We start from the raw sequence: 24554 nt of genomic DNA on the forward strand, positions 1-24554 counted from the left end.
GGGGGTAGAAGTCCGGGGCAGGGCGGTCCCAGGTTCCTCTCCGCCCTGCTCGGCTCACCCTGCTGGTACCCCTCCAGCACTGGCTTCCCCCAGGTGCCCCGTGTGGGGAGCAGAGGAGCTGGTGTGTCACACGCAGCTCTCCCCCGGTCGCCCAGAGCAAGTTCTCCCTGGGAAACATCTCACACTGGACCTCAGTGTATCGGAAGGCACGTGCGTTCACACTTGGCTCCTTGCACACTTCTGTTCTGCAGACCGAGCACGGGCAGGAGCTGATGGATGCATGCTGTGTCCTCAGCATCCGAGCCTTTGTCTCCCGGGCTCAAAGGCGCTGAGGTGGCCCAGGGCAGCATGGCACCTGAGCCTTCCAGGGCCGCACGTGCCCAGGGACCAGGGCAGTGGCGGGTGACACCGGTGTCCCAGGTGTGAGCAAGGGTCCCCCATGGCCCTCCCATCTGTGGACTTCTGTGAGTGGTCCACACCTGCTCACCATGGCCTTCGGCTGCAGCTGCTCTCGGTACCGAGCTTTCTCCTCATATCACGCTGAGCTTGCAAGCGCGTGTGAACGCCACTCGGTTTCACTGCTGAGTGTGGACGGTCTTTACCTCCCTCCACGATGCGCACGGCAGCGTCCCCGACCCGGGCAGCGCGGCCTCAGTCTCCTGCTCTCCTGCACCGCCAGCCCGTGTGGGCCCCCCCGAGAGCATTTCCCACCCTGTCCCTTTCCATCCTCCTCTCTTAGAGCAAAAAGCACACATGGCTCCTTTCTTCCCAGAGGTAGAGGGAAATAGCATTATATTTGGGTTTTGCCCCTTCGTTTTTTTAGTATGTTTTTACCAAAGTGCAGTGAAATCAAGCTGGGAACTAGGAGGAGAAACGGCAAGATGCATAGGGCGCTGGGGTCCCTGAGGGAAGGAGCTGCTCTTACGTAAGAGCAGAGCTGAGTGGGGACAGCGGGCGTCTGTGGGGGCTCTGAGCCTTCGCCTCCGCTGACAGAGCCCACGGACCACCGCGCACCGCACACCCCTCGGACCCGATCCAAGCAAGCCCAGTGAGCTCGTGCCTGAGCGGCCACCGTGAGGGACAATGACCACAGCCGGGCTGGCGGTCAGGGCCAGCTCACCTCCGCAGCATGGTGTGGACTTCCTGTGTGAGTCCAGGAGAGGCCGAAGTGTGGACTTTCCCCAGTGGGGAAACGCGTGGGGCCTGGGGACAAACGGCCCTTGGGGACACCACCAGTATGGATGGCTTGGGACCGAACAAAGCACACACGTGTGAGGGCTGGCCACGTGAGATTTGGGGGACCCCGGGACTCAGATCTTTCTGCGGTAGAGGAGATGGAGTGAGGCCCCCTTCCCGGGTCCCCTTATGCGAATCAGGCTCACGGGGGAGCAGTGATGTGCATCTCACCCCTTCCTGTGGGGTGGAGTGGGCACAGCCCACAGCTATCCCTCACTGGCTGCGGCCAGACCCTAGCCAGGGCCAGTGACATGGGCCCTTGGAGCCCTCAGTGCAGAGGAGGTCAAAGGTGCCGCGTGATGTAGGCCAAGGTGAACTGCACCTGTCCTGGGGCTGCCGGGGGAGAGGGGCCAGCTTTTCAGCTCCAAAATCAGCCACTGGGCAGCTGCGACCTCCCCAAGGACTGTGTCCTGAGCTGACGCAAGTTTGCTGGTGTGTGCGCTGCACGTGCGTGTGTCCCCTGGCTGGGCAGTGGGACCGTCACCGCAGCTATGGTGGTTTTCCCAGGGTGTGCAGGGGCCTGGGCTCGGACAGAGCAGGAAGTGCAGGGAGAGGAGCGCAAACACGGGCTGAGTGCCAGGGCCTTGTGTGCTTTCTGTCTCCTGCTCCTCTCAGGGGCAGTGTCGCTAAACAGCTTCTCTCACCCCTCCCCGCCTCTCTGGCCAACAGCCCAAGGCTTAGGCTGGGACCATTGTGTGAAAGGCTGAGCCTATTTGAATTCCTGGGTTCAAATCTTGCCTTTGTCACTTCCTAACTGTGTGTTCTTGGGCAAGTTACAAAACCTTTCCGTGCTTTCTCTAAAGCAGAGAGAGTGATTACACCTGTCTGATGAGGATGCTGTGAGAACAGCTGGATCCTCTTAAAGGGATGTCTGGGCCAGGTGTGGTGGCACTTGGGAGGCTGAGGCAGGAGGACTGCCTTGAGTTAGCAGCCAGCTTCAGCTACATAGTGAGACGCTATCTCAAAAAAAAAAAGAAAAAATGAAACAGGGTGTCTGGCACTTCAGGTTGTGCAGGTGTTTGACAAACGTGGTGTTCATCAACTGCTCTTCTCTGTTGGTTTCGATCTCCGTCACAACCCCTGCAGAAAAGTCGGAGGGGCAATGAGGGTGCTACAGCTGTCGCGGTGACAGCCGGTGCGGAGTACCTGGCCTCTGGGCATGGTGAAAGGCTGCTCTCTGTGCAGGGAGGCTGGGCAGGGCAGGCTGCACAACCACGGGGCTGGGTGGCTCCGTCCCCGGCGGGCTGTGACGGGGCAGTGTCTCTGCTCTTGCAGGAGGCGGAGATCCTGAACACGGCCATCCTCACGGGGAAGACGGTGGCCGTGCCGGTGAAGGTGGTCTCGGTGGAGGAGGACGGCGCGGTGACCGGGCTGCTGGAGTCCGTGGAGTGCAGGTCGTCTGACGAAGACGTGGTTAAGGCAAGTTGGTGCCTGCAGGAGCCCGCGCTCGCTCCACATTGGTGTCCACGTGCGCCGAGAGCCATGGGTCACCTGCGTCCCTCCCCGCCCGGCCTGGTGAAATTGGAGACCGCAGGGCAAGGCCTGCGCCTAATCCTCTGGTGTCTTGCCAGCCCCTGGCGGTGACCGCAGGACAGGGGCAGGGACTCACACCCCGCTGACACGGTCGGGCTCAAGGATGCGCTGGGCAAGCTTGGTAGCAAAAGCATGTGTGAGGTCACAGGGCGCTGACGGGTATAGCAAGCCCAGCCTTGGTGTACAGACCTGGCCCAGGAGTGAAGAATTGCCGTCCCTGCCCCGTCAACCCCACAGCTCCGTGCCAGGCAGGGGCGCGGCCACCCGCTCCCCCTCTCCCGAACTCCTGTGACTTTCCTCCCCTGCCTCCTCATTCTTTTTCAATTGAATGAGGGGGGATTCAAAACACAGGTGTGCTGCGAGGTGCAGGAGGCCGGGGCGCCGCTCTGGCCGGGGCCGGGCCAGGAGGAGGATGAGTTCCCCGAGTGCTGCCAGCCACCCTAAGGGGGCTGCAGAGGCAAAATCAGCAGCACCCTGCGGGCGGCTTTCCACAGGGCAGGGGGGCAGCTGCAGCCTGCCAGGCTCTGTCCCGGCCCCTCCCGGGAGATGCATCAACATCTCTGCTCCAAAGGGAACAGTCAGCAAGCACAGAGCGAGTCTCCACCAAGGACAGGGCCTGATCAGGACGGCAGGGCCACGGAACCTGGGGGCCAAGCCCCGCTCTTAAGGGATTCAGTGAGACGGCCAAGGTTCAGGAAACCAAGGAGACAGTGTGAAGTGTGACGGTTACACCACTCCCGCCTCGTTCCAGAATCATCCTCACATAGGCGCAGGGCAGGCAGCTCCTTTCAGTGGTGCAGGCTGTGTCTGGGGATGTCCTTTTCCATTCTCTCTCTCCCTCTCTCTTCTACCCCATATCTCCCTAGAACGGAATGGTGGCCTCCTGCCCCTCTGCCACCTCATCCCCTGCATCCCCTGCCAGGTCAGCAGCCAGGTGTCAGTGTCTGCTCAGGACAGGTGTCTGTTAGCTTTCAGTCTCTGTGATGAAACGCCTGAGGTTAGTGACTTACAGGTTTATCTGGCTTGTGGTTTCAGAAGGCTCAGTGCGTGGTACGCTGGCTCCATTACTCCTGGGCCTAAGGTGAGGCAGAAGCATCCTGGCAGCAGGCCATGGTGAGGGACACCTGCTCACCTCACAGCAGCCAGGAAGGAGAAAACCTGAAACAGAACAGGAGGAAGAGAGAGAAAGAGACAGACAGAAACAGGCTGAGCCTGTGCAAGCGGCTTCCTCCTCCAGCCTTCATTCCGTCAGGGCCCCAGACTACTGGGTGCCACCCACATTCAGGGCATTGTCCCCCACACTGGGTGGGGCCCATGTGCCAGTCATGCTGGAAGCGCCCTCACAGCCACCCTCAGAAGTGCATCTTGCTAACTTCCCAGGCCTTCCCCAGTCCCATCCCGCTTACCTAAAGATGTGTCACCTGCTGCATTCTGATGGGAACTGTTGCCTCATCACTAACAACACCGCAGGCATACAGGAAGTGCTCAGCAAATGTTCGTGAGTGAATAAACGCACATGGGCTCTTCCGTGTGCAAGGAGTAGCAGCCTGAGGACCCATCCTTATCCTGAAAGCATCTTGATAATGTATGGGACATTCAGAACCTAATCTCCTGGACATCATGGGGCCCCAGCCCAACTGGAAGGTTCTCAGAACACTCACGCTAGCCCACAGCAGGGCAAAGTTGTGGGACACACAAGCTGTTGCATAAGGAAGCACTCAGTGCTTGTGTGGTTTATGAATACCTGTGTCCCAGTCTCTGGCAGAGTGCTGGGCACGGTCCTGTGGTGGCCGGCAGGGAGCTGCGGCTCCTGTGCCACCCCAGCAGTTCCAGAGAGTGTCGTGTATGCACCACTTGCTCAAAGACCTAGAGGTACCCGGTCACAGAGCCACATCCCCGTGGACGAGGCCATTGGCTCAGGGTCCCGTGCGGTGTCTAGTCAGAGCCCTGAAAAGCCACCAGCAGGAGCTCTCTGTCCCTGTATCACCCCCTGGGACAGACAGCATGCAAGGAAAACTAGAAAATGTCACGCGCTCAGTTCCCCGTAACTTGCAGCTGGCGTGTGACTTAGAACTGGAGGCCCACGGCCTGCACAGCTCATGCTGCTGCTCTGCAGGTCGCAGACGGCGGCAGTCACCTGGAACCCCTGGCGCTGCTGCTGTCGGTGGTCTCGGGGGAAGGAAGGCATAGGTCCCCAGGAACACTGGCCACATGTGCAGGCGCTGGAGGCTCTGGGCGGGGAGGGCCTTCCCCAGCCACAGGCTGGCAAGCTGGGAGTTGCAGCCTCCCGCGGGGAGCACAGGACTGCTGCCTTGCCCTCTGGGGATGCTGGGAGCTGTGTCTTATTCTATTTCAATCCATTGGAAGCCAACGGGTCCCCAGGGGGAGCATTTCAGATATTAGCAACAGTAGCCAGTGTGATTCTTATAAAATCTACCCCAAAAACTTAAGTTTAAAAGAAAATAATTTGACATGATTGACAAGTACAGAGTTGGGGCTCATTTAAGGGAGTTTTATGTAGAACCTCAAAATACACCAGATATACACTCCCCTCTCTCTCCCCACCTTCCTGCCTCTCCTCGCCCCACACCCTCTTCCTTCACCTGAGTTTCATCCCCACAGACACTGCCCTTGCCTTGGGAGGCAGAGGGACACCTCAGAGCTGGCTCACATCCAATACGAAAGAACCAGAACCTTCCAGAACATTCCCCCTAAGTCCTGCTGTGTGTTCTGATGGGATCTATGTAGGTCATCTCTGCTCATTGAGCTGAGCCCTGCAGCTCAGGGACCCAGGCACACTGCTGTCCCAAAGTGAGGGAGGTCAGGAGGCACGGGGAGGGTCCCGGGCAGATCCGAGGGCTGTGACCCGAGACTGGAGCAGGCCAGGCGGCGTCCCTGACAGTCTTGGGACAGGGAAGCCGCAGAAGGACGGCTCCCTGCTGGCATTTGTCCCACCGGGGAGGCCTAGGGCGTAGCGTCACGGGGGAGGTCCGCCAAGGCTTCTCTAATCCGGCCCTCTCGGGCTCGGGTGTCCCCACCAGGTCCTGAACAACCCAGGGCCTTTCCCACTCCCGGAGGCCCATTGCCGCCAATGAGGGCAGCAGGTTGCAGGGCGCCTGAGCTCGCTGTGCGCCCTCTCCCGGGGGTGGTGCTTTTGACCTTGTCCCTCACCTCGCAACTTCCCAGCCCAGGAGCCCGGGGTGCTCAGAGGCAGGTCCCTTCAGCCCTCACCCACTCGGAACCCCTCTCTGCCCCCACTCCCTGGCAGTGGAGCTCAGTACACGGAGCTGGGCTTCCCGCAGTTGCTCCCCGGCTCCTCGCAGTCCTCTCTTCGGGGCTCAGCCCTGGGCGGGAGAGCACTGCGGCCCGGCCGCCCCATCCTCCCTTCTGCTCTGTGCTTCCGGCAGCCCCAACTCACTTCTCACTGTCTCCTACCTGTTTGCCGTCCTCCCTGGCCTCCGGCAGGCAGGAGGTTCACTGTTCTCACCCACTCCAGTGGCTGCCTGGGAACAGCTCTCTGCGAATGCTCCTCGGCAAAAGGATCTTGTCTCAGCATCTCCCGTGGAGGGAGTGGAGAGGGCTGTCCCCTGTGGCCAGCGCTCAGAGGATGCTGATTCTCAGAAGGGAACGCTCCTCTGTGACAGGAAAAACACAGGGCAGAGCTATGCGCTGCTCACTGGGGTGAGAGCGGCTGTGTGCTTGCCAGACAGAGAATTTTTCCCTGGCCCTTCACACACAAAAAAGTAGAAATAGAGCCAGTGAGGTGGTGCACACCTGGAATCCCAGCACTGAGGGAGGCTGAAGCAGGAGGATCACCAAATTCAGTATGGCCAACTTTGTGGGACCTTGTCTCAAAAACTAAAATCTCAATGGTAGAACACCCCTGGGTTTATCCTTAGTACCACTGAAAAACCCTGGGAATATTCCAGGATAAGTGGATAAATTGCCCTTGGCCAGAGGAGAATGATGCAGGAGTTTGCAGAGCTCAACTGCTGGCATGGAACTGTGACAACCAGCTCTGCCGTGTAAGTACATGCATGACAGAGCGTGAGGCAAGCCGGAGCCGCAGCTCTACTCCCTTCCTGATTTCTGTCTTTTCCATAAAGGGGAAGCAGCCCAACAAGTTAGGGTTCGTGGGCAGCTTCCTTGGGTGAAGCAGCAGCTGGGGCCAAGGGCTCACGTACTGGCATGAGGTAGGGATCAGATCCAGCAGAGAGGGCTGCAGGCTACCAGCCCAGAGGATTTCACGGTCAGAGTGACAAAAGTGGGGCTTTAGCAGCTGAACCATGGATGCAGGCCAAACAGCTTCGGTTTCAGAGATTCTCAAGTGCGATTTTTGCTATGGTGACTGTGACCTTCCTTTGCTTCTTTTTAAATTTTTATTTTTATCAGTCCGTGTTTGCAGTATGTAATGATCGCGGTCCTTGTGTGTGGACAGAACAGAACACATCTTGCTTCCTCTTGCATTCCCATCCTTCACCTCCCTCCTCTGCCCCATCTCTTGGTTCCCTTCCTTTTTGCAAAAGATCTATCTTCCTGTTAACTATCATCTATCTTTTATTTTGCTCTTTAACATATTTATACCGTTTCTCATATAAGCGAAACCCTGGGATGTTTAAGTGTGTGTGCCTGATTTGTTTCATGTAACATTATGGTCTCAAGGTACATCCTTTCACCTACAAATGACTCAAGTTTATCCTTCTTTATGGCACAGTAGTACTCCACGGTGTGTAAATACCACACAGTCTTTATCCATTCACCTGTTGATGGACACATCGGCTATTTCCAAGATTCGGTTCTGACCCTCAGGTGAAGGGGCCTGTGCTGCACATAGAATATCAAAGCCCCGGGCTGATGTGTGTGGAGAAAGTCAAGTCGGGTTCACGTCTCACTGGTCCTTGTCTCCTGGACCTTACAGGTGGCCTGGGCCGTAGCAGCTGCTGCATGAATGATTACTTTTTGGACAGTGAATGACAAGCAGGGGTTAATGTTGAAGTGAGATGTGTCTGGAGGGCACAAAGCACCTGCGCTTTCCTTCCTGTGGGGTCCTGGTTAAACGCCTTGTGAACACCGCACTTCACGTGCAGCGGGTGCCCACGCACAGTCAGACTTGGGGTGCAAGGCTTGCCGTGTGCTGAGGTGCCAAGGGCTCCTGGTGGAACCAACCCTCGCGGCCCGGTAGGGTGAGCCTGGCTTCTCCTCCACGCTGGGACGGACGCGTCTGACTGCAGCTCTGGGCTTCACACAGCGCACGGCTGTGTGAAGACGGCAGGTGCATCAGCCTGAGACACACGAGACTGAACGTCCACACACGGGAAGGAAGCGCTGTGCACCGTGCACGGGATGCACACAGCGCGAGGCCGTCCTCTGGCGTGGGGAATCCCGTGCTGGAACGCAGCTTCAGGCACGATGACTTAGGTGTCAAATCTCCACGGACGCTGAAACGAGGCCTGCAGCCCCCAGCTCAAACATGCACTCAAAATGTGTCTGCGTGAGGCTCATACCTGCTGCGGCTCGAGGCCCCTAAACAGGGGAAATGCTCATTAACAGTGTGGAAAATTCGCATCCAGCCAGTGGCGTGTTGCTGTCCTCTGGTGGGACAGAGTTACAGTTAATGGGGAAAATGGTGGCAACGTTATGTGTATGACGCCGAGCACAAGGCTGCCTTATTCCAGAGGGTGTTCTTCAGGACTGGTCTTTTGGGTCTGTAGGTTTGTGTCGGATGGAAGCTCAACTCTGAGTCCTGACTTACTTCAGGGAGCCACGGAGGAGCTCCACGCCTGTGCTCATGCAGTTCTGACTGGGGCAGGACAGCAGACCCTATTCTGTGTGTGTTCATGCATGTATAGTTCCTGACCCCCCGTGACACGGTGTGTATAGCTGTTGTTCCCTTTATGGGGAAGGAAGGGGCATCTGTAGACACACACATGCACACATACATGTGCGTCTCATCTCCCTTTCTGTGCATAGTTAAACATGCACGTCTTTCGTTCACCTGGCTGCCCCGTGGAATCGTGTCCTAGTCTGTTTCACAGACGCGGCCTCCTCCGGAGAGGAGGAGAGTAGGTACTTTGCCTGCCTGACCTCGGCCCCTGCCTGAGCCCGGCCATGTGGCGGTGTAACCGTGAACCCTGCAGCCGCTGCCTCCTGCATCCTGAGTGACACATGACACGCGCACCCTTCTTTCGCCCTCCACCTTTTCAGTGAGGAGTGTGTGCTCCAGGCTCTCCCACGCTCTTACTCCTGCACACATGCGTGCACACGAGCACTGATGCGTGCCCCTGGAGAGGTCACTCTGACCGAGAACCCAGTCTGGCACACACAGGAAGGACAGTCCAGGCAGGAGAGACAGGCACGCACGCCTGTGGTGGGGACGCCAGGCACGCGTGAGGGCACAGGCGGCACCCTGTGGCCGTGCCCACGATGGCCTCCGTCACACGGGCTGGACCAGGGTTGGCTGGAGGCAGGGCTGAGGCTGCTCCAGGGAGAGGACCCGCTGTCTCCGGCCCCTTGGAATCCTGCGGGCTCCTTGTCACGGCTGCTGAGCCCTCCGCAGAGGAGATGGGGGTGACCATGGAGTGCACCCTCTTGCCATTCTGCAGGGTGCCACACACCAGTGCCTCTGGGCTGTGGTCAGTGAAGGTGGGCCGGTTCTCTCCTGGAGCTCCCAGAGAAAGTTGCTTCTGGGGTCCTGAGACACCCACCTCAGCTGGTCTGCAGCACCCCTCTCCTACGGCACAGCCACAGTGCTGCCTCGGTCCTCTGTGGACCAACCTTGCTCTACCTGGAAGGTGCTGGGCTGGACCTACAGAGCCGCCTCATGCTATAGCACCGAGAACCTGTGTGCATCTGCAGCCAGCCAGGTGCCGCTGACCTAGGCCGCCTCCCCTGTCAGCTGGGGTGGGCTGGGTGCTGTGGCTGAGATCTAGAGTGTCCCCCAAAGGCCTCCTGTGCTCAGAGGCTGGGCTTGTGGAAGGGGACTGGCTTGCTCTTAGGAGGTGGGGCCTGGTCAGAACAGGAAGGGTGCACCCTTGTCCTGGCCACGCCTTCCCTCTCTGCTTCCTGGAGGCCATGGTGTGAGCAGCTCTCCTCCACCAGGCCCTTCTGCTTGGCAGGCGTTTCTGTGTCTAAACCAATTGAGGATGGACGGTAGCTATGAGCCGATATAAACCTCTCCTCCTTGAAACTGCGGGGTTCTGGGATTTGCTCCAGCAGCAAAGGAAGTGGCTAAGACAGTGATCACCCAAGCCACACCCTCTAACAGGCCAACCCAGACTGCTCTGTGAGGCAATGGCAGAGCCCCCAGGCCCCCCAAAGCCTGGCCCAGACCTGGCCTCTGGCTCAGGTCTGTTGGGCAGTGTGAGTCGGCACCAGACTGTAGGGCAGAAAGCAGGCTCCAGCCCTGATGGGAAAGCAGCCAGGTTGCAGAGAGTGCGAGTGGGGGTGGGGCGGGCCGAGGTCACCACAGCCTTGGTCACCCGGTGCCCAGCTGACACACGCAGGAGTTCATGTCACCACAGGTGCCACATCGTCTCAGTGGTGTTAGGGGCTCGCCAGGCCAGCACAGGTGCTCTGTTTGTAGCGTTGGAAAGCCGTCTCCAGAGGGAAGGGGCGTGCAACAGTCCAGTGCTCTTGGCTGACTTGTTGTTTCTCAGGAGGAGGACAGCGGGAGGCCGTCGTGCCAGCTGTGGCCACACAGGGTCCAGGAGTATAGCTGTCCTCTCACACGGCCGCACCTGTCGCTTTCGGAAAAACGAGTGGCTCATGGTCTGGCGTCCAGATGGTGATATGTTGACAGCCTGTGCTAAGTTCCTGTTCTTGTTTTGTTTTGGGTGCTTGGGATCAAACCCAGGGCCTTGTACATGGGCAGTGTCCCGGGGCACACCCAGCCCTGTGCTAATTTAAGCAATAGTATCTCAGACCTTGACATCACATCTTCCCTGCTATAGCAGCACCAGCTGTGGGATGCCCTCAACCCGATGCGGGCCCCACTTCACCTCCGGCTGTTGCTGCTGTCATTAGTGTTCCCCCCCTCCTCCACCCCGGGGTCTATGTCCCTCCACGCGGAGACGCAGAGGCTGAGCTCCTCCCAGCTCAGGCTCCACAGCCCCCAGGACTTCTCTGTCCCCAGGCAGCGGGGCTGGGAGAGGATGGAAACGCATGTGTGGAGCTCGCGGGACCCCTGCTCGCCTCCCCTGTCAGAGCACAGGCACGGGGTCCTGCTTAGCTGTGAGGGGCTGAAGCACAGGGCACATGAGAGCCCGGAATAGCCAGTTATTTATGTTCAGCTGGGCATCGTTGTTCAATACATATGCTGTATTCATGATTTAACTCTTACTTTGATAATATATGAAACTATTGCTTCTAGACTGTATTAGAATTCTCAACCTACAAATCAATTTTGAAAAAATACAGTTGTCCATTTTGCCATGGATTTGCAGTGGCTATGGCTTACAAGTAGTGGTAAGAATGCTAACTCCTACTTGCTTTGCTGTGGTCCCAGCACGAGCTTACACGACAGACTGGGCAGCTGAGGCACACAGAGGTCACAAAGTACCCAGGCTGGAGGCCAGGCAGCCTGGCCCAGGAGCTCAGCAGGCAGCCGTCATAAAGAGCCCAGACTCCTGCAGATCAGGAGGCAAAGCAGGAGAGCCAGGAGGGAGTGAGGGAGCCAGGCTGGCTCAGGAGGAAGTGAACACCCCTCCAGGAAGGAGATCCCTGGGGTCCCTGTGGCCCAGAGGCTGCTGGGACCCCAATGCATGGGAGCCAGGTAGCCTGGGAGCCCTGAGGGTCAGTGTCTCTGCAGGAAAGGCTGCAGACACATAGAGGGAGCCTCCTGTCACCAGCAAGGCTCTGTGCTGTCCATAGGTGAGGAAGTGCAACCCCTCCTCTCCAAGAAAGACCCACTCCCCACCACGGGACAGCGCAGGGTTCCCACAGACAGGGTGCGGATGTCCTAGCTCACTCTGAGCCGCTTCAGCTGCACACTCCAGAAGCTCAGGCCGTGTTCTGCTTCTCCAGTGCAGGCTCCAGGCTGGGCTGAGGGCTTGCAGCTTGGCGACTCGATGTGGAGCTTGTCTTCATTACTTTCTCATCACTGAAACACAGTGCCTGACACCCACACGTTGGAAGAGGAGAGATCTTCATGGCTCAGAGTTTGCAGGGGTTTCGGCCCATAGTAGGATGGTTCCAAAGCAGCATGAAGAGCTCACAGCTTGGCAGCAGGAAGCAGAGAGGGACAAAAGGAGGGAGAGAGACCTGTCTGGGCCACACCCCCATGCACCAGCTCCTCCAACCAGATTTCACCTCCCCATGTCACAGTCAGCCATAAACTCCTCAGGGACCAAGCCAGCAATGAGTGTCACCTCCCCCATGACCCAATCACTTCCCCAAATACCCGCTGTACACTCATGAGGCTTGGAGGGGACATCCAGCTATAAACCATGGTGCTGTTGGAGCAAAATATCTTCAGGAAGACAAGAATATTCCCCAGGAACTCAGGGTAGTATCAGAAGATGTGTACCATGTTTCAGAGCAAAGTTGCTTCAATTCAGTGCTAAAGAGAAAAGAAGAGGATGGATGGACAGATGATATAGATGAGGGATGATATATAGGTAGATGGTGGATGGTAGGTAGACAATACATGGATGATAGGTAGCTAGCTGGAGTGCTAGAAACATGGATAGATCATAGATGGATGGATGAGGATAAAAAATAGATGATACACGGATGGAGAGAAATGTACATGGATGATGGATGGATGGATGGATGGATGGATGGATGGATGGATGGACTGAAAAATACATAGGTGATAGAAGAATGGATAGGTAGGAACACAGATGATAGGTGGATGGATAGAAACATTGATGATGGATGCATAGATGGATGGATAGAAAAATACATAGATGATAGATGAATGGATATAAACAGAAATAGATGATAGATGATACATGGACGTTAGAAACATAAACAGATGGTAGATGATGGATAGAAACATACACAGGTGATAGATGATACATCACTGGATGGATAGGAACACAGATGATAAGTGGGTAGATAGAAACATAAATAGATGGTGGATGGATGGATGGATGGATGGATGGATGGATGGATGGATGGATGGGAAAATTCATGGATGGATGCATATAAACATAAAGAGTTGATAGATGACAAATGGATGAATAGAAACATCCATAGATGACAGATCGATGATAGATAAATGGGTGATAGAAACCCAAAATACATAAAAACATAAAGATGGATCGATGGATGGGTAGAAATCTGAATAGATGGCAGATGGATAGAAACATACAGAAATGACAGATGGATAGACAGGTAGATGGGTACAGATAGGTGTAAATGTAGGGCAAGCTTTAAGCAACCCCAGGAAGCTGCCTGAGAACATTATTGCTGGCGGTTGCCAGAACAGCTAGAGCCAACCCCATTTTTAGGGGAAAATGAACCAGGTATTTCCTACACATGGACTTGTTTTCTCTAACTTCTGTTTCACTTTGTCTTCAGGAGCTCTTTTGACCTGAAATTACAGTTCTTTCCACTGAACTCTATGCCCTTCTCTTGGTGAGGGCAGATAACAAACATCTTTGTCTCTCTGCAAGCACAGAGCTGCCTCTTCCACCTGAGAGGCCCTGCGTGCCAGGATGGCCCGCCTGCCCTCCTGACTGCTTCTGGGCTGCAGTGCCAGTGGGTCGCAGATCTTTTGTCCTTGCAGAGAGAACTGGGAATTCTAGCTTCAAGTTCAATTTAGAGAATGTTCTGTAATTTTAGAAAATAAATAGGTTCGGCCCAGGTTCAACCTGGCTCACATTAATTGGTTTTAGACTTGAGCTCCAATGTAATAATTTCCATCTAGGTTCAGTTTGGTTTGTTTAGCAAATTACTTCCATCTTTTCTCCCCAGGAACTCAGCTGTGGGTCACTCAGGTCTCCATGATTCTTAAGCCAGAGCCTGAGGCAGAGGCCCACGTAGCCACCCTGACCTTTACCCCCGCCCGCCCCCACTTCTCCCTGGAGTCCACCCCATTGCATTTCTGATGAAACAGACAGGGCGATTGTATAAGAATAGGGTCGTGTGAGCAGGCTGGCAAGGCTCAGGACCTCAGCTGCATTAAGGCATCCCAGAGATCGGAGGCAGGGACAGGAGCCACACTGGAGAGGAGGTCCCAGCCTCGGGCACAGGATGGCAGGATGGGTCTCCTTGGAGACCAAAGCTTCCAGTCCAGTCGGAAGTGCCACCCAGACACTAGGCCCAGTGAAGGCTGCTTGCCCCTACCTGAGACGCACACCCTAGCCTGAAATGCACCCCTCAGTCCTCAGATCCTCAGCCCAGCCTGGGGTCCCCCCGCCAGAATCCTGAAATCTCCAGCCCGGCCCCTCTGGATGGGCGAGGGCAGGTTACTGGAACACTGTGGCAGAGCCCAGCTGGAACAGGACGCTGAGATCAGTCAAAGCCCGAGACCACCAGCTGCTCTTGTCTTTGTATATAGCCTGTGCATAGGCCATCCTGGGGGAGCAGTGACAGTCCCATTTTCTGTTTAAATGTGTGCACAAACACACACACACACATGCACACATGCCCAGGTGCTTGATAGTGGCAGAGGACTCTGCTAGTGGGCGGCCTGAGTTTAGGACTCACCCCATTTCTCCCTCCTGGCTGCAGACGTCACCCATGATGCTGGCCTGTCTTCCAGAAAAAGCAGTGGAAGAGGGTGTCACTGTGCTCAGACAGGTGTACACAGAGAGTGCGTCATCCTCCCCACCTGGCTTGTTTCCTCACTTGTGATAAAGCGTGGTTCCTGAGAAATTTCCCTCTGAAGGAAGTGACAGTGTTCACTCAGGGAGAGAAGATGGGGACCTGGGCCTTAATTTTTGAGAGATATCAGGAGCGTTTGGATCCCTGCATGTCCCCACCCAAGGGAGCAGCCACCCTTCAGCTCTGAGACTCCTCACTGTGGCCAGACCCTGCCAACAGCTGACAGAGATGGTGACCTTCACGAGAAACCGGAAATCCAGATTTTCAAGCAAAATCTCTCTCAAAATCTTTTGAATAATGGTAACAAATGCATATTAGAAATTCAAACAAGTACACGAGCCAAGGTTGTCAGCATTCAACTTCTGGCCTAGAAAAGAGCTAGCTAGAATCTTGTAAATGTGAGCTCAGGGGCTGTGGCAATGGAGATGAACCTGGTATGAGTGAGGGTGAGGCCAGCACTTACAAGGCTAGAAATGGCCTTTGGCATTGGGAGGAAGACCGTGACAGATGAGAAAGCCCATTTCATCAGCAGCACAGTGACAGTGTCCTTTCCCCCTGCAAGGTTGTCTTCGTTACTTTTCTCATGGCTGAGACACAGTACCTGACACCCACAAGTTAAAAGAGGATAGGTTTACTCTGGCTCACAGTTTGCAGAGGCTTCAGTCCATAGTCAGCTGGCTCCAAGGCAGGGCAGCAGGAGAGGGGCGGCGCAGAGGAGAAACAAACAGTCCATAGTGTGGCAGCAGGAAGCAGCAGCAGGAAATAGTGAGCCTACTTCCTTCTGTCACTTTTACCCCATCCAGGCTACATTTCTATTCATTGGTACCACCCACACCCACAGTGGGGCTTCCCTTATTCACACCCAGAGCGATGCCAAACTAATCTAGCTGTCATATACCCTCCATCCCAGTATCACGCTCCCTAATCCAATATCACACAGCTATGATCAAACCACCTACTCCCACCTATGAGCACATGAGGCTTTAGAGGACAGCTGGATGTAAGCTGTAACAACAGCGCTACTCAGACATCAGACTCCGGCCAGGCCTGGTGTTGCCTGGCAGCTTCCACTGTTGCTTTAGCGGCTCTAAATGAAGCAGGCGTCCTGGTGTCTGTTGCCTTGGCTGGCCCTGTGCCACACTGACCCTGACCACATGATCCAAACAGGCTTGACCCGTAGGATACAAACAAGAGAGACACAGCTTGAGGGTTGATGAGTGAGCGCACCATCTTAACCTCCAGGACAGAAGAGGAGTCTCGGCCCTGTATGGGTCAGGGTTCTGTAGAAGCAGAATAAATAGCCCATCTATGTATAGGTATACAAGGGGATTGATTAGGCTTATAGGATCAGAGGTAGGGGAATCCCAAAGCTGCTCCACCAAGAAGATGAACGTCACAGAACAAGAGGATCAAAGGATGCAGCACCAACCCAAGAGCAAAGGCTGGGACGCTCCCTGCAGAGTGACCGTGATCCACTCACGTCCCCAAACACCTGCTATACACACATGAGGAGCCAGCTGTGTGAGTCTGCATGGGAAGTGAAGGAGACTGGGGACCCGGACACCAACATCCAGAGCAAAAGGCGCAGCTGCCCAGGATGGCTGGGGCTCCTCACAGTGGCATGCTTTCTTCTTTTCCTTTGATTCCATCCAGGCTACAAGTCTATTGCTTGGTGGATCACATCCAGACTGGATCTCTCCCCTTGGCCAACATGCCACTCATCCGTAGACATACAGAACTGTGCTTTGTAAATCTGCGGGGCAGCTCTAATCCACTGCAGTCGACCCAGTATGATGGACAGTCACAGCCCCCCAGCACCTGCTGTCTCACTACAGTGCACTGGGCAGCCCCAGTGGGGAGGCAGAAAAGCCAGGTGATCCCCAGAAATAACAGGAGAGCCAAAGTTTGAGCTTCTAGACTTAGGGTGATTTGTTCCATGGTGGTGGACAACCAGACAACTGGACAATCTAATCTCCTTCTGCAGTGGTCTGATTGTTATGTCAGCTTGGCCACCTGTCAGTACCCAGATATGTGGTCAAACATCATCCTTCATAGATTCTTCTGTGAAGATATCTCTTTAGGAGAGATTTGTGTTTGAGTCAGTAGACTTGAGTAAAGATTATCATCGCTGACAGAGGCGGAACGCCACGTGGATGGGCCTGTGGTTGCCTGGGAAGGAGGAATAGAGAGAGGGAGGTGCGGGTTGGACGCCTTCGGGCAGGAAGCCACAGGTTCTGCTGGCTGATTGGATGCGGGAAGAGGGCGGGAGGTAGACTCCAAGTAGCTTCCAGGCTTCTGGCTTGAAAGACAGGATGGGAAAGACCACCTTGTATTTAGTAAGAGAAGAAACACATCTGGAGGGAAAATGGAACTTAGCCTGTTTTGAGTTGAGAAAGCTGTGCCCAGAGAGTTTCCTGTCTGCCCAGCCTACTCTCTCGGATCAGCCCCCAGCTCCTCTGCCTGGGCCGCTGGGGCATCCTCTTCTCAGGCCCCGCATCCCCTGATGTTCACTGCATCATGTCCTCCCTCCTTAAAGCCCTCCAGGGAGAAGTCCACACTCCTCCCCACAGCCTGTGATACTCAGAACCCTCTGGCCCCTGTCCCTCTCCAGCCCCTGCTCTTAGCCACGCTCCCAGAACGCTGGTCTTTCCGTGTCTGTTATGCGCCAAGTCCTGGTGAACACGGAGACTGGAGAAGGGATGTAGGGATTTGTCCTCTGTTTTTGGGCTGTGGGGCTCTGCCCCGGAGCCAGGAGTGGCTTTCTTATTCGTTTATTCCTGCCTTGGCTCAACACCAGCTCGGGTGTGGCTGCAGCTTGTAGACCTATCTTTCACCACCACCGGGAGGGCCATGCACAGCGTGATTCCAGGGCTCCAGGAGGATCAGAGAGAGGGTCCCCTCGCATATGTGCCTTGTCACCTGTGCCTATGACTCATTTGCTCATGGTCCAATGGCCAAAGCCAGACACCCACCACACCAGGCCCAAGGGAGGAGACAGACTTTCCCTGCTGGTAGGAGGACGATCAGAGCCTCCTGCCCGTGTGGTGAGCGCATGTGGCATAGGGCGGGAGGGGTTTGTGAGCGGCCGTCTCTGCCACCCACTGCCCCACGTGCATTGGAGCTGGTCAAGGAGTTTAAGGGGTGTTTGGCGATCATTTGAACTGCACCCACTTTTCACCTCCTTCAAGTCTTTGTCCAGACGTCCCGTCAGGATGGCCGATGCTGTTCGTCACCACAAACACTCTCAGTCCACTCGCCCTGATTTCCCTCCATACCAGTCATCAGTTTCCAGCGTATGGTGCTCATGATTTATTAGAGGGATTGGTCTCTGCCTCTCGGAAATCTTGGCACAAGGCGTGCCCCTCAGGAAGGGCACATTCTTGTTTGTTTACTGAGGGATATAGGCCCCATGGGGTTGGATCTCAGGAAACACTCTCTGAGCCGTCAATAAGTATTTAAATATCTTTAAATGAATGCATGCAGCAGCTTTGGAACTCAGGAGGAGGAATGGGATACTCGTAGCTGTAACTGCACATTAAGAATTTAATGCCATTTTCCCCTTTGTGCCATTAATCCCTCATTTCCCGCCACTTTTGTCTTACCACTTCTGGTTTTGCCAGCCTAGTACTTTTCAGGACTAAGAGCTCCTGTGTGGTGAGGAATCTGCAGGCCATGTGCCTCGTGGATAAGAAGGTTCTCTCAGAACATTCAGTCAGAACACCCACATCTTCCCTTTGCACAAGCTCTTATAAATACATCTCCATGCCTGGCACTACACATCCTAACAGCTGCGACTGGGCAATGCCCAAGGTGGGTGTCAAAGGAGAGGGTTCTGGTCCCTAAGAGTCAGTCGGCAAGCTCACCCCTGGCACAAGAGCCAGCCAGACTTTCATCCTTGGCTGGAATGGATTTTAATTTACTTTCCTTACAAGATATGCATTTTCTGCAGTTCTGGGTGGCAGAGACTGTTATCACAGAGTGAGTGAGATGGTGCCCCCCGGGTGCCAGACTGCCTGCTCCCGAGGAGAGGTGGGAAGGCAGTGTCCTGTGTGTTTCAGAGGCCCAGCTTCTGCTATCCTTGGCCAAGTGGCCAGGTGGAGGATTTCTTACGCTACCAGGAGCCGACAGTATGGGTCCCAGAGAGGGGCCATGGCAGCACAGAGGCGGCTGCTTCTCTGTTCTTCCACAAAGCACACGCGAAGAGAGAGCTGGAGAGAGTAACCCACGAGTGGGGAGATCTTGCCCGTCATCTAAGCACTGAGCACCCACGTGTGAGAAAGACAAGTGGGGAGCCAGTCCCCTTGGGGTGCAGCCTTCGCACGGCTTCCACACCACACCGCGCCCTCTCGGTGAGTACAGTGCTCAGCCAAAGGGACGGTGGCCAGTTCCTCGGCTGGGAGGGAGCGGGGCCATGTCAGACCATGTTGGAGGTACTAAGACATCTCCAGAGCAAGACAGCACTGTCAAAGGAATTCCAGGTTGTGAACTCTGCAGGACATCTGCCTACAGCCTGGCCCACCCGAGACTCAGAGCCACTAAATCTGGACAGATTTTGCATGTGAGAACGATATATTTTGAAAGCTACGGACTCAACATCATTAATCACCAGAGAAATGCAAGTTAAAATCTCGCCCTCCCAGGTCACAAGTGCTGGCGAGGGTGTGGAGAGGGAGTCCTTGCACACCTCTGGTAGGAGTGTCAACTAGTACAGGTGTGTGGAAATCAGTGTGAAGGTTCCTGAACAGTTAAACATAGAACTGCCTGTGAGCCAGCAAGCCTGCTTCCAGCGTTTATCCAAAGGAATGAAGTCAGTAGGCCGGTACTCCTGCGTTCACTGCTGAGCTAGCCATGGTCACCAGGAAATGGAGACAACCACAGGGTCCATCAACTGACGAATGGGCAAAGAAGATGTGAGGTGATTTATACGGACACAGTGAGATGCTTCTGGCCACCCACAGGGAAAACCTGCCCTTCGCAGCAGCATGTGGGGACCCGAGGACAGTCTGCTGGGTGAGGGAAACCAGGTGTTTTGCTGAGACACCACACGATCTTGCTTGTATGTGGCTCCTAAGAGGGTCAAGCTTGCTTAGGAGCAGAGCAGAATGGGTGGTTACCAGGGCTGGAGAAGGGAGGAGACGCTTTTCAAAAGATACAAAGCTTCGGCTGGGAGAAGCTCAGCAGAGGTGCTGGACACCACGGCAGTTGCAGTTGGTCGTGCGTTACGTTTCTGAAAACATCGAGAATGCATGTGAAGTCTTGCAAAACCATAGCTGAGGGAGCTGAAACCTGTGCCCCCAGCTCTCTGGAGCCACCCCTCATCCTACACGCACATCACAGCCTCCTGCTGGACACGGGAAACACACGGTTTGTTCTATCTGAGAACAAATGACCAATTTTAAAACAAGCAGCATAGGGCCAGGGATGTAGCTCAGCGACATAAGTGCTTGCCCGGGAAGCCTGAGGTCGTGAGTTCAATTCCCGGTACCAAAAATAAATAAATAAATAAATAAATAACAAGAAGCATAAAGCAAGCTAAAGATGCTAATGATAAACACGTAGGTGGACCAAGGGCCGCTGCTATTGCAACAGTTGTGGATTTCGAACGTTAAGGCAGCCAGGTCGTCAGCTGTAAGACAGTCGGCCTCAGCATCATGCAGACTGAAGTGTACATATTTCTAAATGACTTCCTCATGGATTCTCTTCATTTAAAAGTAGTGTGAGGCAGATAAGACCATTAAGGTACTAAATAATCAAGGGCAATGTCAATGTCCAAGGAACAACTAAGACCTGGGTCTTGGGACCAAATCCTGAGCGCTGTCTCCTCCCACAGGCATGACGGCATGGCTTCAGGTCGCCCAAGCATTGCTTTGGGTCAGTGTTTCACTAGACAAGCGGAGGATTTCTGCTCCAATTTTTACTAAAATACATATGTATTTCCCTCTTTATTTGAACCACGACTTAAAATTACTCCAAAATGCAAGCAATTTAGAGATAGTCTTGCCTTTCTCCAGAACCTGAAAAGAAAAAAATTGGAACAAAATGACAAATTTTGATCACCTCTTCAGTACGTGCAGATTGGCACAAAAGCGGAGCATTTCGGGAGTGGCAGGAGCAGTCCATTAGGCAGGAGTTAAAGCCCCTTTCTAAATGTGCAATCAATGCATTAGTTATTACGGACATTCATAAAAATAGTCACGTGTAGTACTTACACCCCAGATCCTAAGTGGGAAGTAACAGCCTATGAATTAGCTACAGAGGTGATATTACCCAGACAAAAGGAACCAGAGAGCTCCAGGCGGGAGGAGGGGACACGGCAGAACACAGGCATAAGTATAAATCACGAAGCAAGATTGGCTTAACGCTGCCAGAGAGACGGAAGCAGGGTGCAAAGAGCTTGTCCGTGCGTCAGATGAAGGGATCCCTCCCTCAAACTGGAAATCTTTGGTAAGGAAAAAAATCAGTTTATAGTCCCGCCAAAAGAGTCAGCTAGATAAAGACTGTTTAAGCGTTTATGAGAAATAACCTGTTGTTGGGGAAGAGCCTGGCTTATACATTTTCGATCAACACCAGAAATCTGTCTGGGTGCACAAGGCATCACATCCAGTCTCAGAAGGCGTTTTCCACCAAACGGTCCAGTTTGAAGATGTCTGTGGGAGTCAAGCCTCATTAATCTCCTGCCCACAAATACTCACCCGGCTGATTCGCCGGCCCTCCACACCGGAACCCACACCGAGTCTGCCCGCGAAGGAGCTGCCGCTCTAGGAGCCCTGCTGCCAGGCCCGGGTTACCTCATCTTTTATTTATTTGCAGTTTGCATCTGCTAAGAGCGTTTGGGAGCAGCTCACCCTCTCCGCCTCACCCCTGACCTGCGTGGAGCAGCTCTAAATGAGAAAGGACCTCGGAGAATTCATGGTTATTCATGAAAAAGTCAGAGCACCGTGCCCCCAATTAGGACCTCACCGTGGTCCAGCAGGGCACCCTACGTCTAGGCGTGACCACCCCACGGCAGGGAGGGCAGCGCCGGTGTCAGTGTTGTGGGAACGGGACCTTTCAGAAAAGCAGTATTTGGGTATCTTATTCAATGTATCGAAAGTGTGCATAATGAAGCAAAGGTAGGATTTTGCTATTTTGCTTGGAAGAAGGTTATGAGGTATTTTTGTAAGAAAAGAAACATAGTAGTAGATGTGGTGTTTAGACGCATGGCAAACAAACACATGGAAATTATATCCAGAGGAGCAATCTTGAGAAGGATTGTTGCAGAAAATTTCTTCATTCCTTCAGCAAATGCTCCTTGAATTCCTTACATCAGCCGCACCTCTAGATGGTAGAAATATAGAATTAAACACAAAAATAGATTAAGAAACTTCTCTCGTATTCTCAGAGGGGAATGTGTTCTTCATAATAGGATCAGGTAGAGAATCACAAACACAGACTAGAACTTCTGATATAAGGTGTCATGGTCCAGTCTGCGTAGCATCAAGCTGGGAGTTACCAGGTCTACGCGTGGCTCGGTGGCAGCTTGGTAGCAGCTTGGTAGCAGCTCGGTGGTAGCTCCCTGTTGTCAGAGCTCCAGATTGCTTCTCAGCAAGACCCTTGGGACTATCCTCATGGTCACATGATGGCTGCCATAGCTCCCTCTACAGTCTCATCACGCAATCGTGTGTCACAACTATAGCTTCTCCCTGACCATAGCAGGCAGTATGCTTGAGGCTCCTAGTCCACACTAAAGTGCAGGATTAGTGCGCTCTCCTGTGGAGTTCTCAAAGTAGAGCCCTAGGCCACGAGTGTCAGCGTCACCTGGGGAACTGATAGAATACAGATTCTTGTAGCCGTCACTAACCTACCTAACCCGAGGCTCTGGAGCCGAGGCCTTGCAGCCTGTGTTTCCCGATGGCCTGCTTGCGTTGTGAAGCTTAAACACCAGTGCTTAAAGAAAACACTCCGAGGGTAAGAAGCAGTCGGGTTTGGATGAAGGTAAATGTGAAGTGCTGGCTGCTAACAGGATGTGGGTGTGGAGTGCTGGGGCCCTGGTCCCTCTCTCAGTCAGGAGCTGCACGATTTTAGGAGGAAAATGAACCTTTTCGGATTTTATCTGTCAAGTGATGGTGGAGCAGGTGCAGTTTGAGAAAAGGTCTGGGTGTTGGGGATCTCAGCCCGCGGGGATTCCCCACCGGGAGACATCTGGCAACATCCGGACGTAGGAGGGGCCCCTATCAGCACCTGCTGGGTGGAGGACCAGGGGGCGCTGCATAGCCTGTGACACCTCTGACAGCTCCTTGGAATGCAGGCTGTCCAGTACCGAATGCCCTGCTCCCAGTGCTGAGGTGGGCAGACCCTGCACTAGAAGAACTTGAAGGTGTATCACAGCCCTGGGATCCCATAGCACACGGTGCTCAGTACAGAAAGCTGGGCACAGCGTCACAGCAGAGGGGTGCCTCCTTCCTGTGAAATGTCAGGAGCCAGGAATCCAGAGACCCAAGGGGGTTTGCGGTCCCTGCACCAGCAGGAGATGGGAGTGGGAGGGATGCTAAGGACTGGGGGTTTCTTTAGAGAATGATAAAAAGTAGATAGTGGCCTGAGTTACACACCCTGCAGTATACCCAAAATCACCCTATCACACACTTTAGCATGACTTATGGTGTTCAAGTTAAATCTCACTAAAACAGCACCAAAGAGATGCTGAGTGCAGAGCTTTGAGTGGAAGACCCCTTCCAGACCAGAAACCTGCACAGTCCCTCTCAGGTCCACGGCTAGCACTGAACTCATTCCAAAAGGAGGCAGGTTCTCGGAGAATGACAACTTCCTCCCCAGTAACTCTGGATTCATCATGGCTCAGTGATACCACTGTGATGTTTACCTTTTGCAGCAGCTGCCTTGTGTTGGAGAGCATTAGAGAAGGCCAGAAGAGAGATTTATTCCAATATCTTTTCTTCTGGAGGGTTCACACATCCTCTGCAAACCTTTTTTATTATTATTATTTTATTTTTTGGATGCTCGGAATTGAGCTTATGACCCTACACTTGCCTGGCAGGTGCTGTGCTGCTGAGCTATATCCTTGGCCCCCTGCAAACCTTTCTGAAACAGCAACGATGACCACTTCTTATGTTCAAGAACGTGTGCCTTGAAAGTATGAGTAAAAGGAGTTTGTTGTGCTTGTGAGAGGCATTCTAGGTAAAAGGAAGTTCTCTGTGCTCCAGAGAGGGAAGCTCTTCACACTTTCAAAAGCTCCCCTACCTTAGAAACACAACCCAGGAATCAGGCTGCCTCTCACCTGGGCAAATGGCTCTTTTCATTGAGAATCAGACTACTCTAGCGCTGAAGGGATATAACATCACCCTGCAGACCTGGAAGGCCTGGCGTTGTGCGTGGTGGGTTAATGGCGTGTGGTGTGTGTGGAGGGGTGGGCTTGGAAGGGGAGCTTGGAACTAAGAGGCAATGAGGGCAGATGAAGTTCTCCCGTCTTTCCTGCTCCATGGAGAGAAGTGCGGAGCCCGTCAGTGGCTGCTGAGTCCCGCATGAGGGTCTGGCTCCCGGGGCCGATGCAGAGGGCATCCCTGTTCACTTGGGCAGATGGGCACCGGGGCGCGCTCATCTGTGGCTGGGTAGCAGGAAACCTCGGGGGAATAGAAAGCCCCTCTTGCGAGAGAACAAGACAGCTTCCCCAGCTGCTGAGCTCCAGTGTGACTCAGTGACACCCCCCGTCCCAGCAAGTCTGCTGACCGGGAAGCCAACATAGATCACGCAACGGGGTGTTTGCCAAGATGGCGACCAAGCAGGGGCAGCGCTTGTGTCTCTGATGACAGGTGCTCCACAACAAAAAGTAGGTCCTTTCCCTACTGAGTGCCCAGGGGGATGCAGGCCAATCCCTGGGTTGTGTACACGAGGATCACATGTACCATGGGGAGGTGTGTGTGGGACAGCACTTCGTCTTTCTCTTTTCATTCCTCATCCCCCTCCCTGCTCCTTTGTTGGTTGCTCCGTCCTCGATCCCCTTTCATTTGCCAAAGCTCTATTTT

The 24554-nt window shown here is 54.3% G+C and overlaps 1 protein-coding gene across 3 annotated transcripts in view; it reads left to right on the forward strand.

The window, feature by feature from the left end:
• Tmem132d (transmembrane protein 132D) overlaps positions 1-24554 on the forward strand; it is a 493036-nt gene that overhangs the window by 416809 nt on the left and 51673 nt on the right. For all 3 annotated transcript variants that reach the window (XM_005402996.2, XM_005402997.2, XM_013503750.1), the window contains exon 5: positions 2512-2655. In XM_005402996.2, coding sequence (XP_005403053.1) covers positions 2512-2655 — 144 coding nt within the window. The remainder of the gene's footprint in view (positions 1-2511; positions 2656-24554) is intronic.

The sequence above is a fragment of the Chinchilla lanigera genome, unplaced genomic scaffold (genome assembly GCF_000276665.1).
Source record: "Chinchilla lanigera isolate Chin_1 unplaced genomic scaffold, ChiLan1.0 scaffold00081, whole genome shotgun sequence".
Lineage (NCBI taxonomy): Eukaryota > Metazoa > Chordata > Mammalia > Rodentia > Chinchillidae > Chinchilla > Chinchilla lanigera.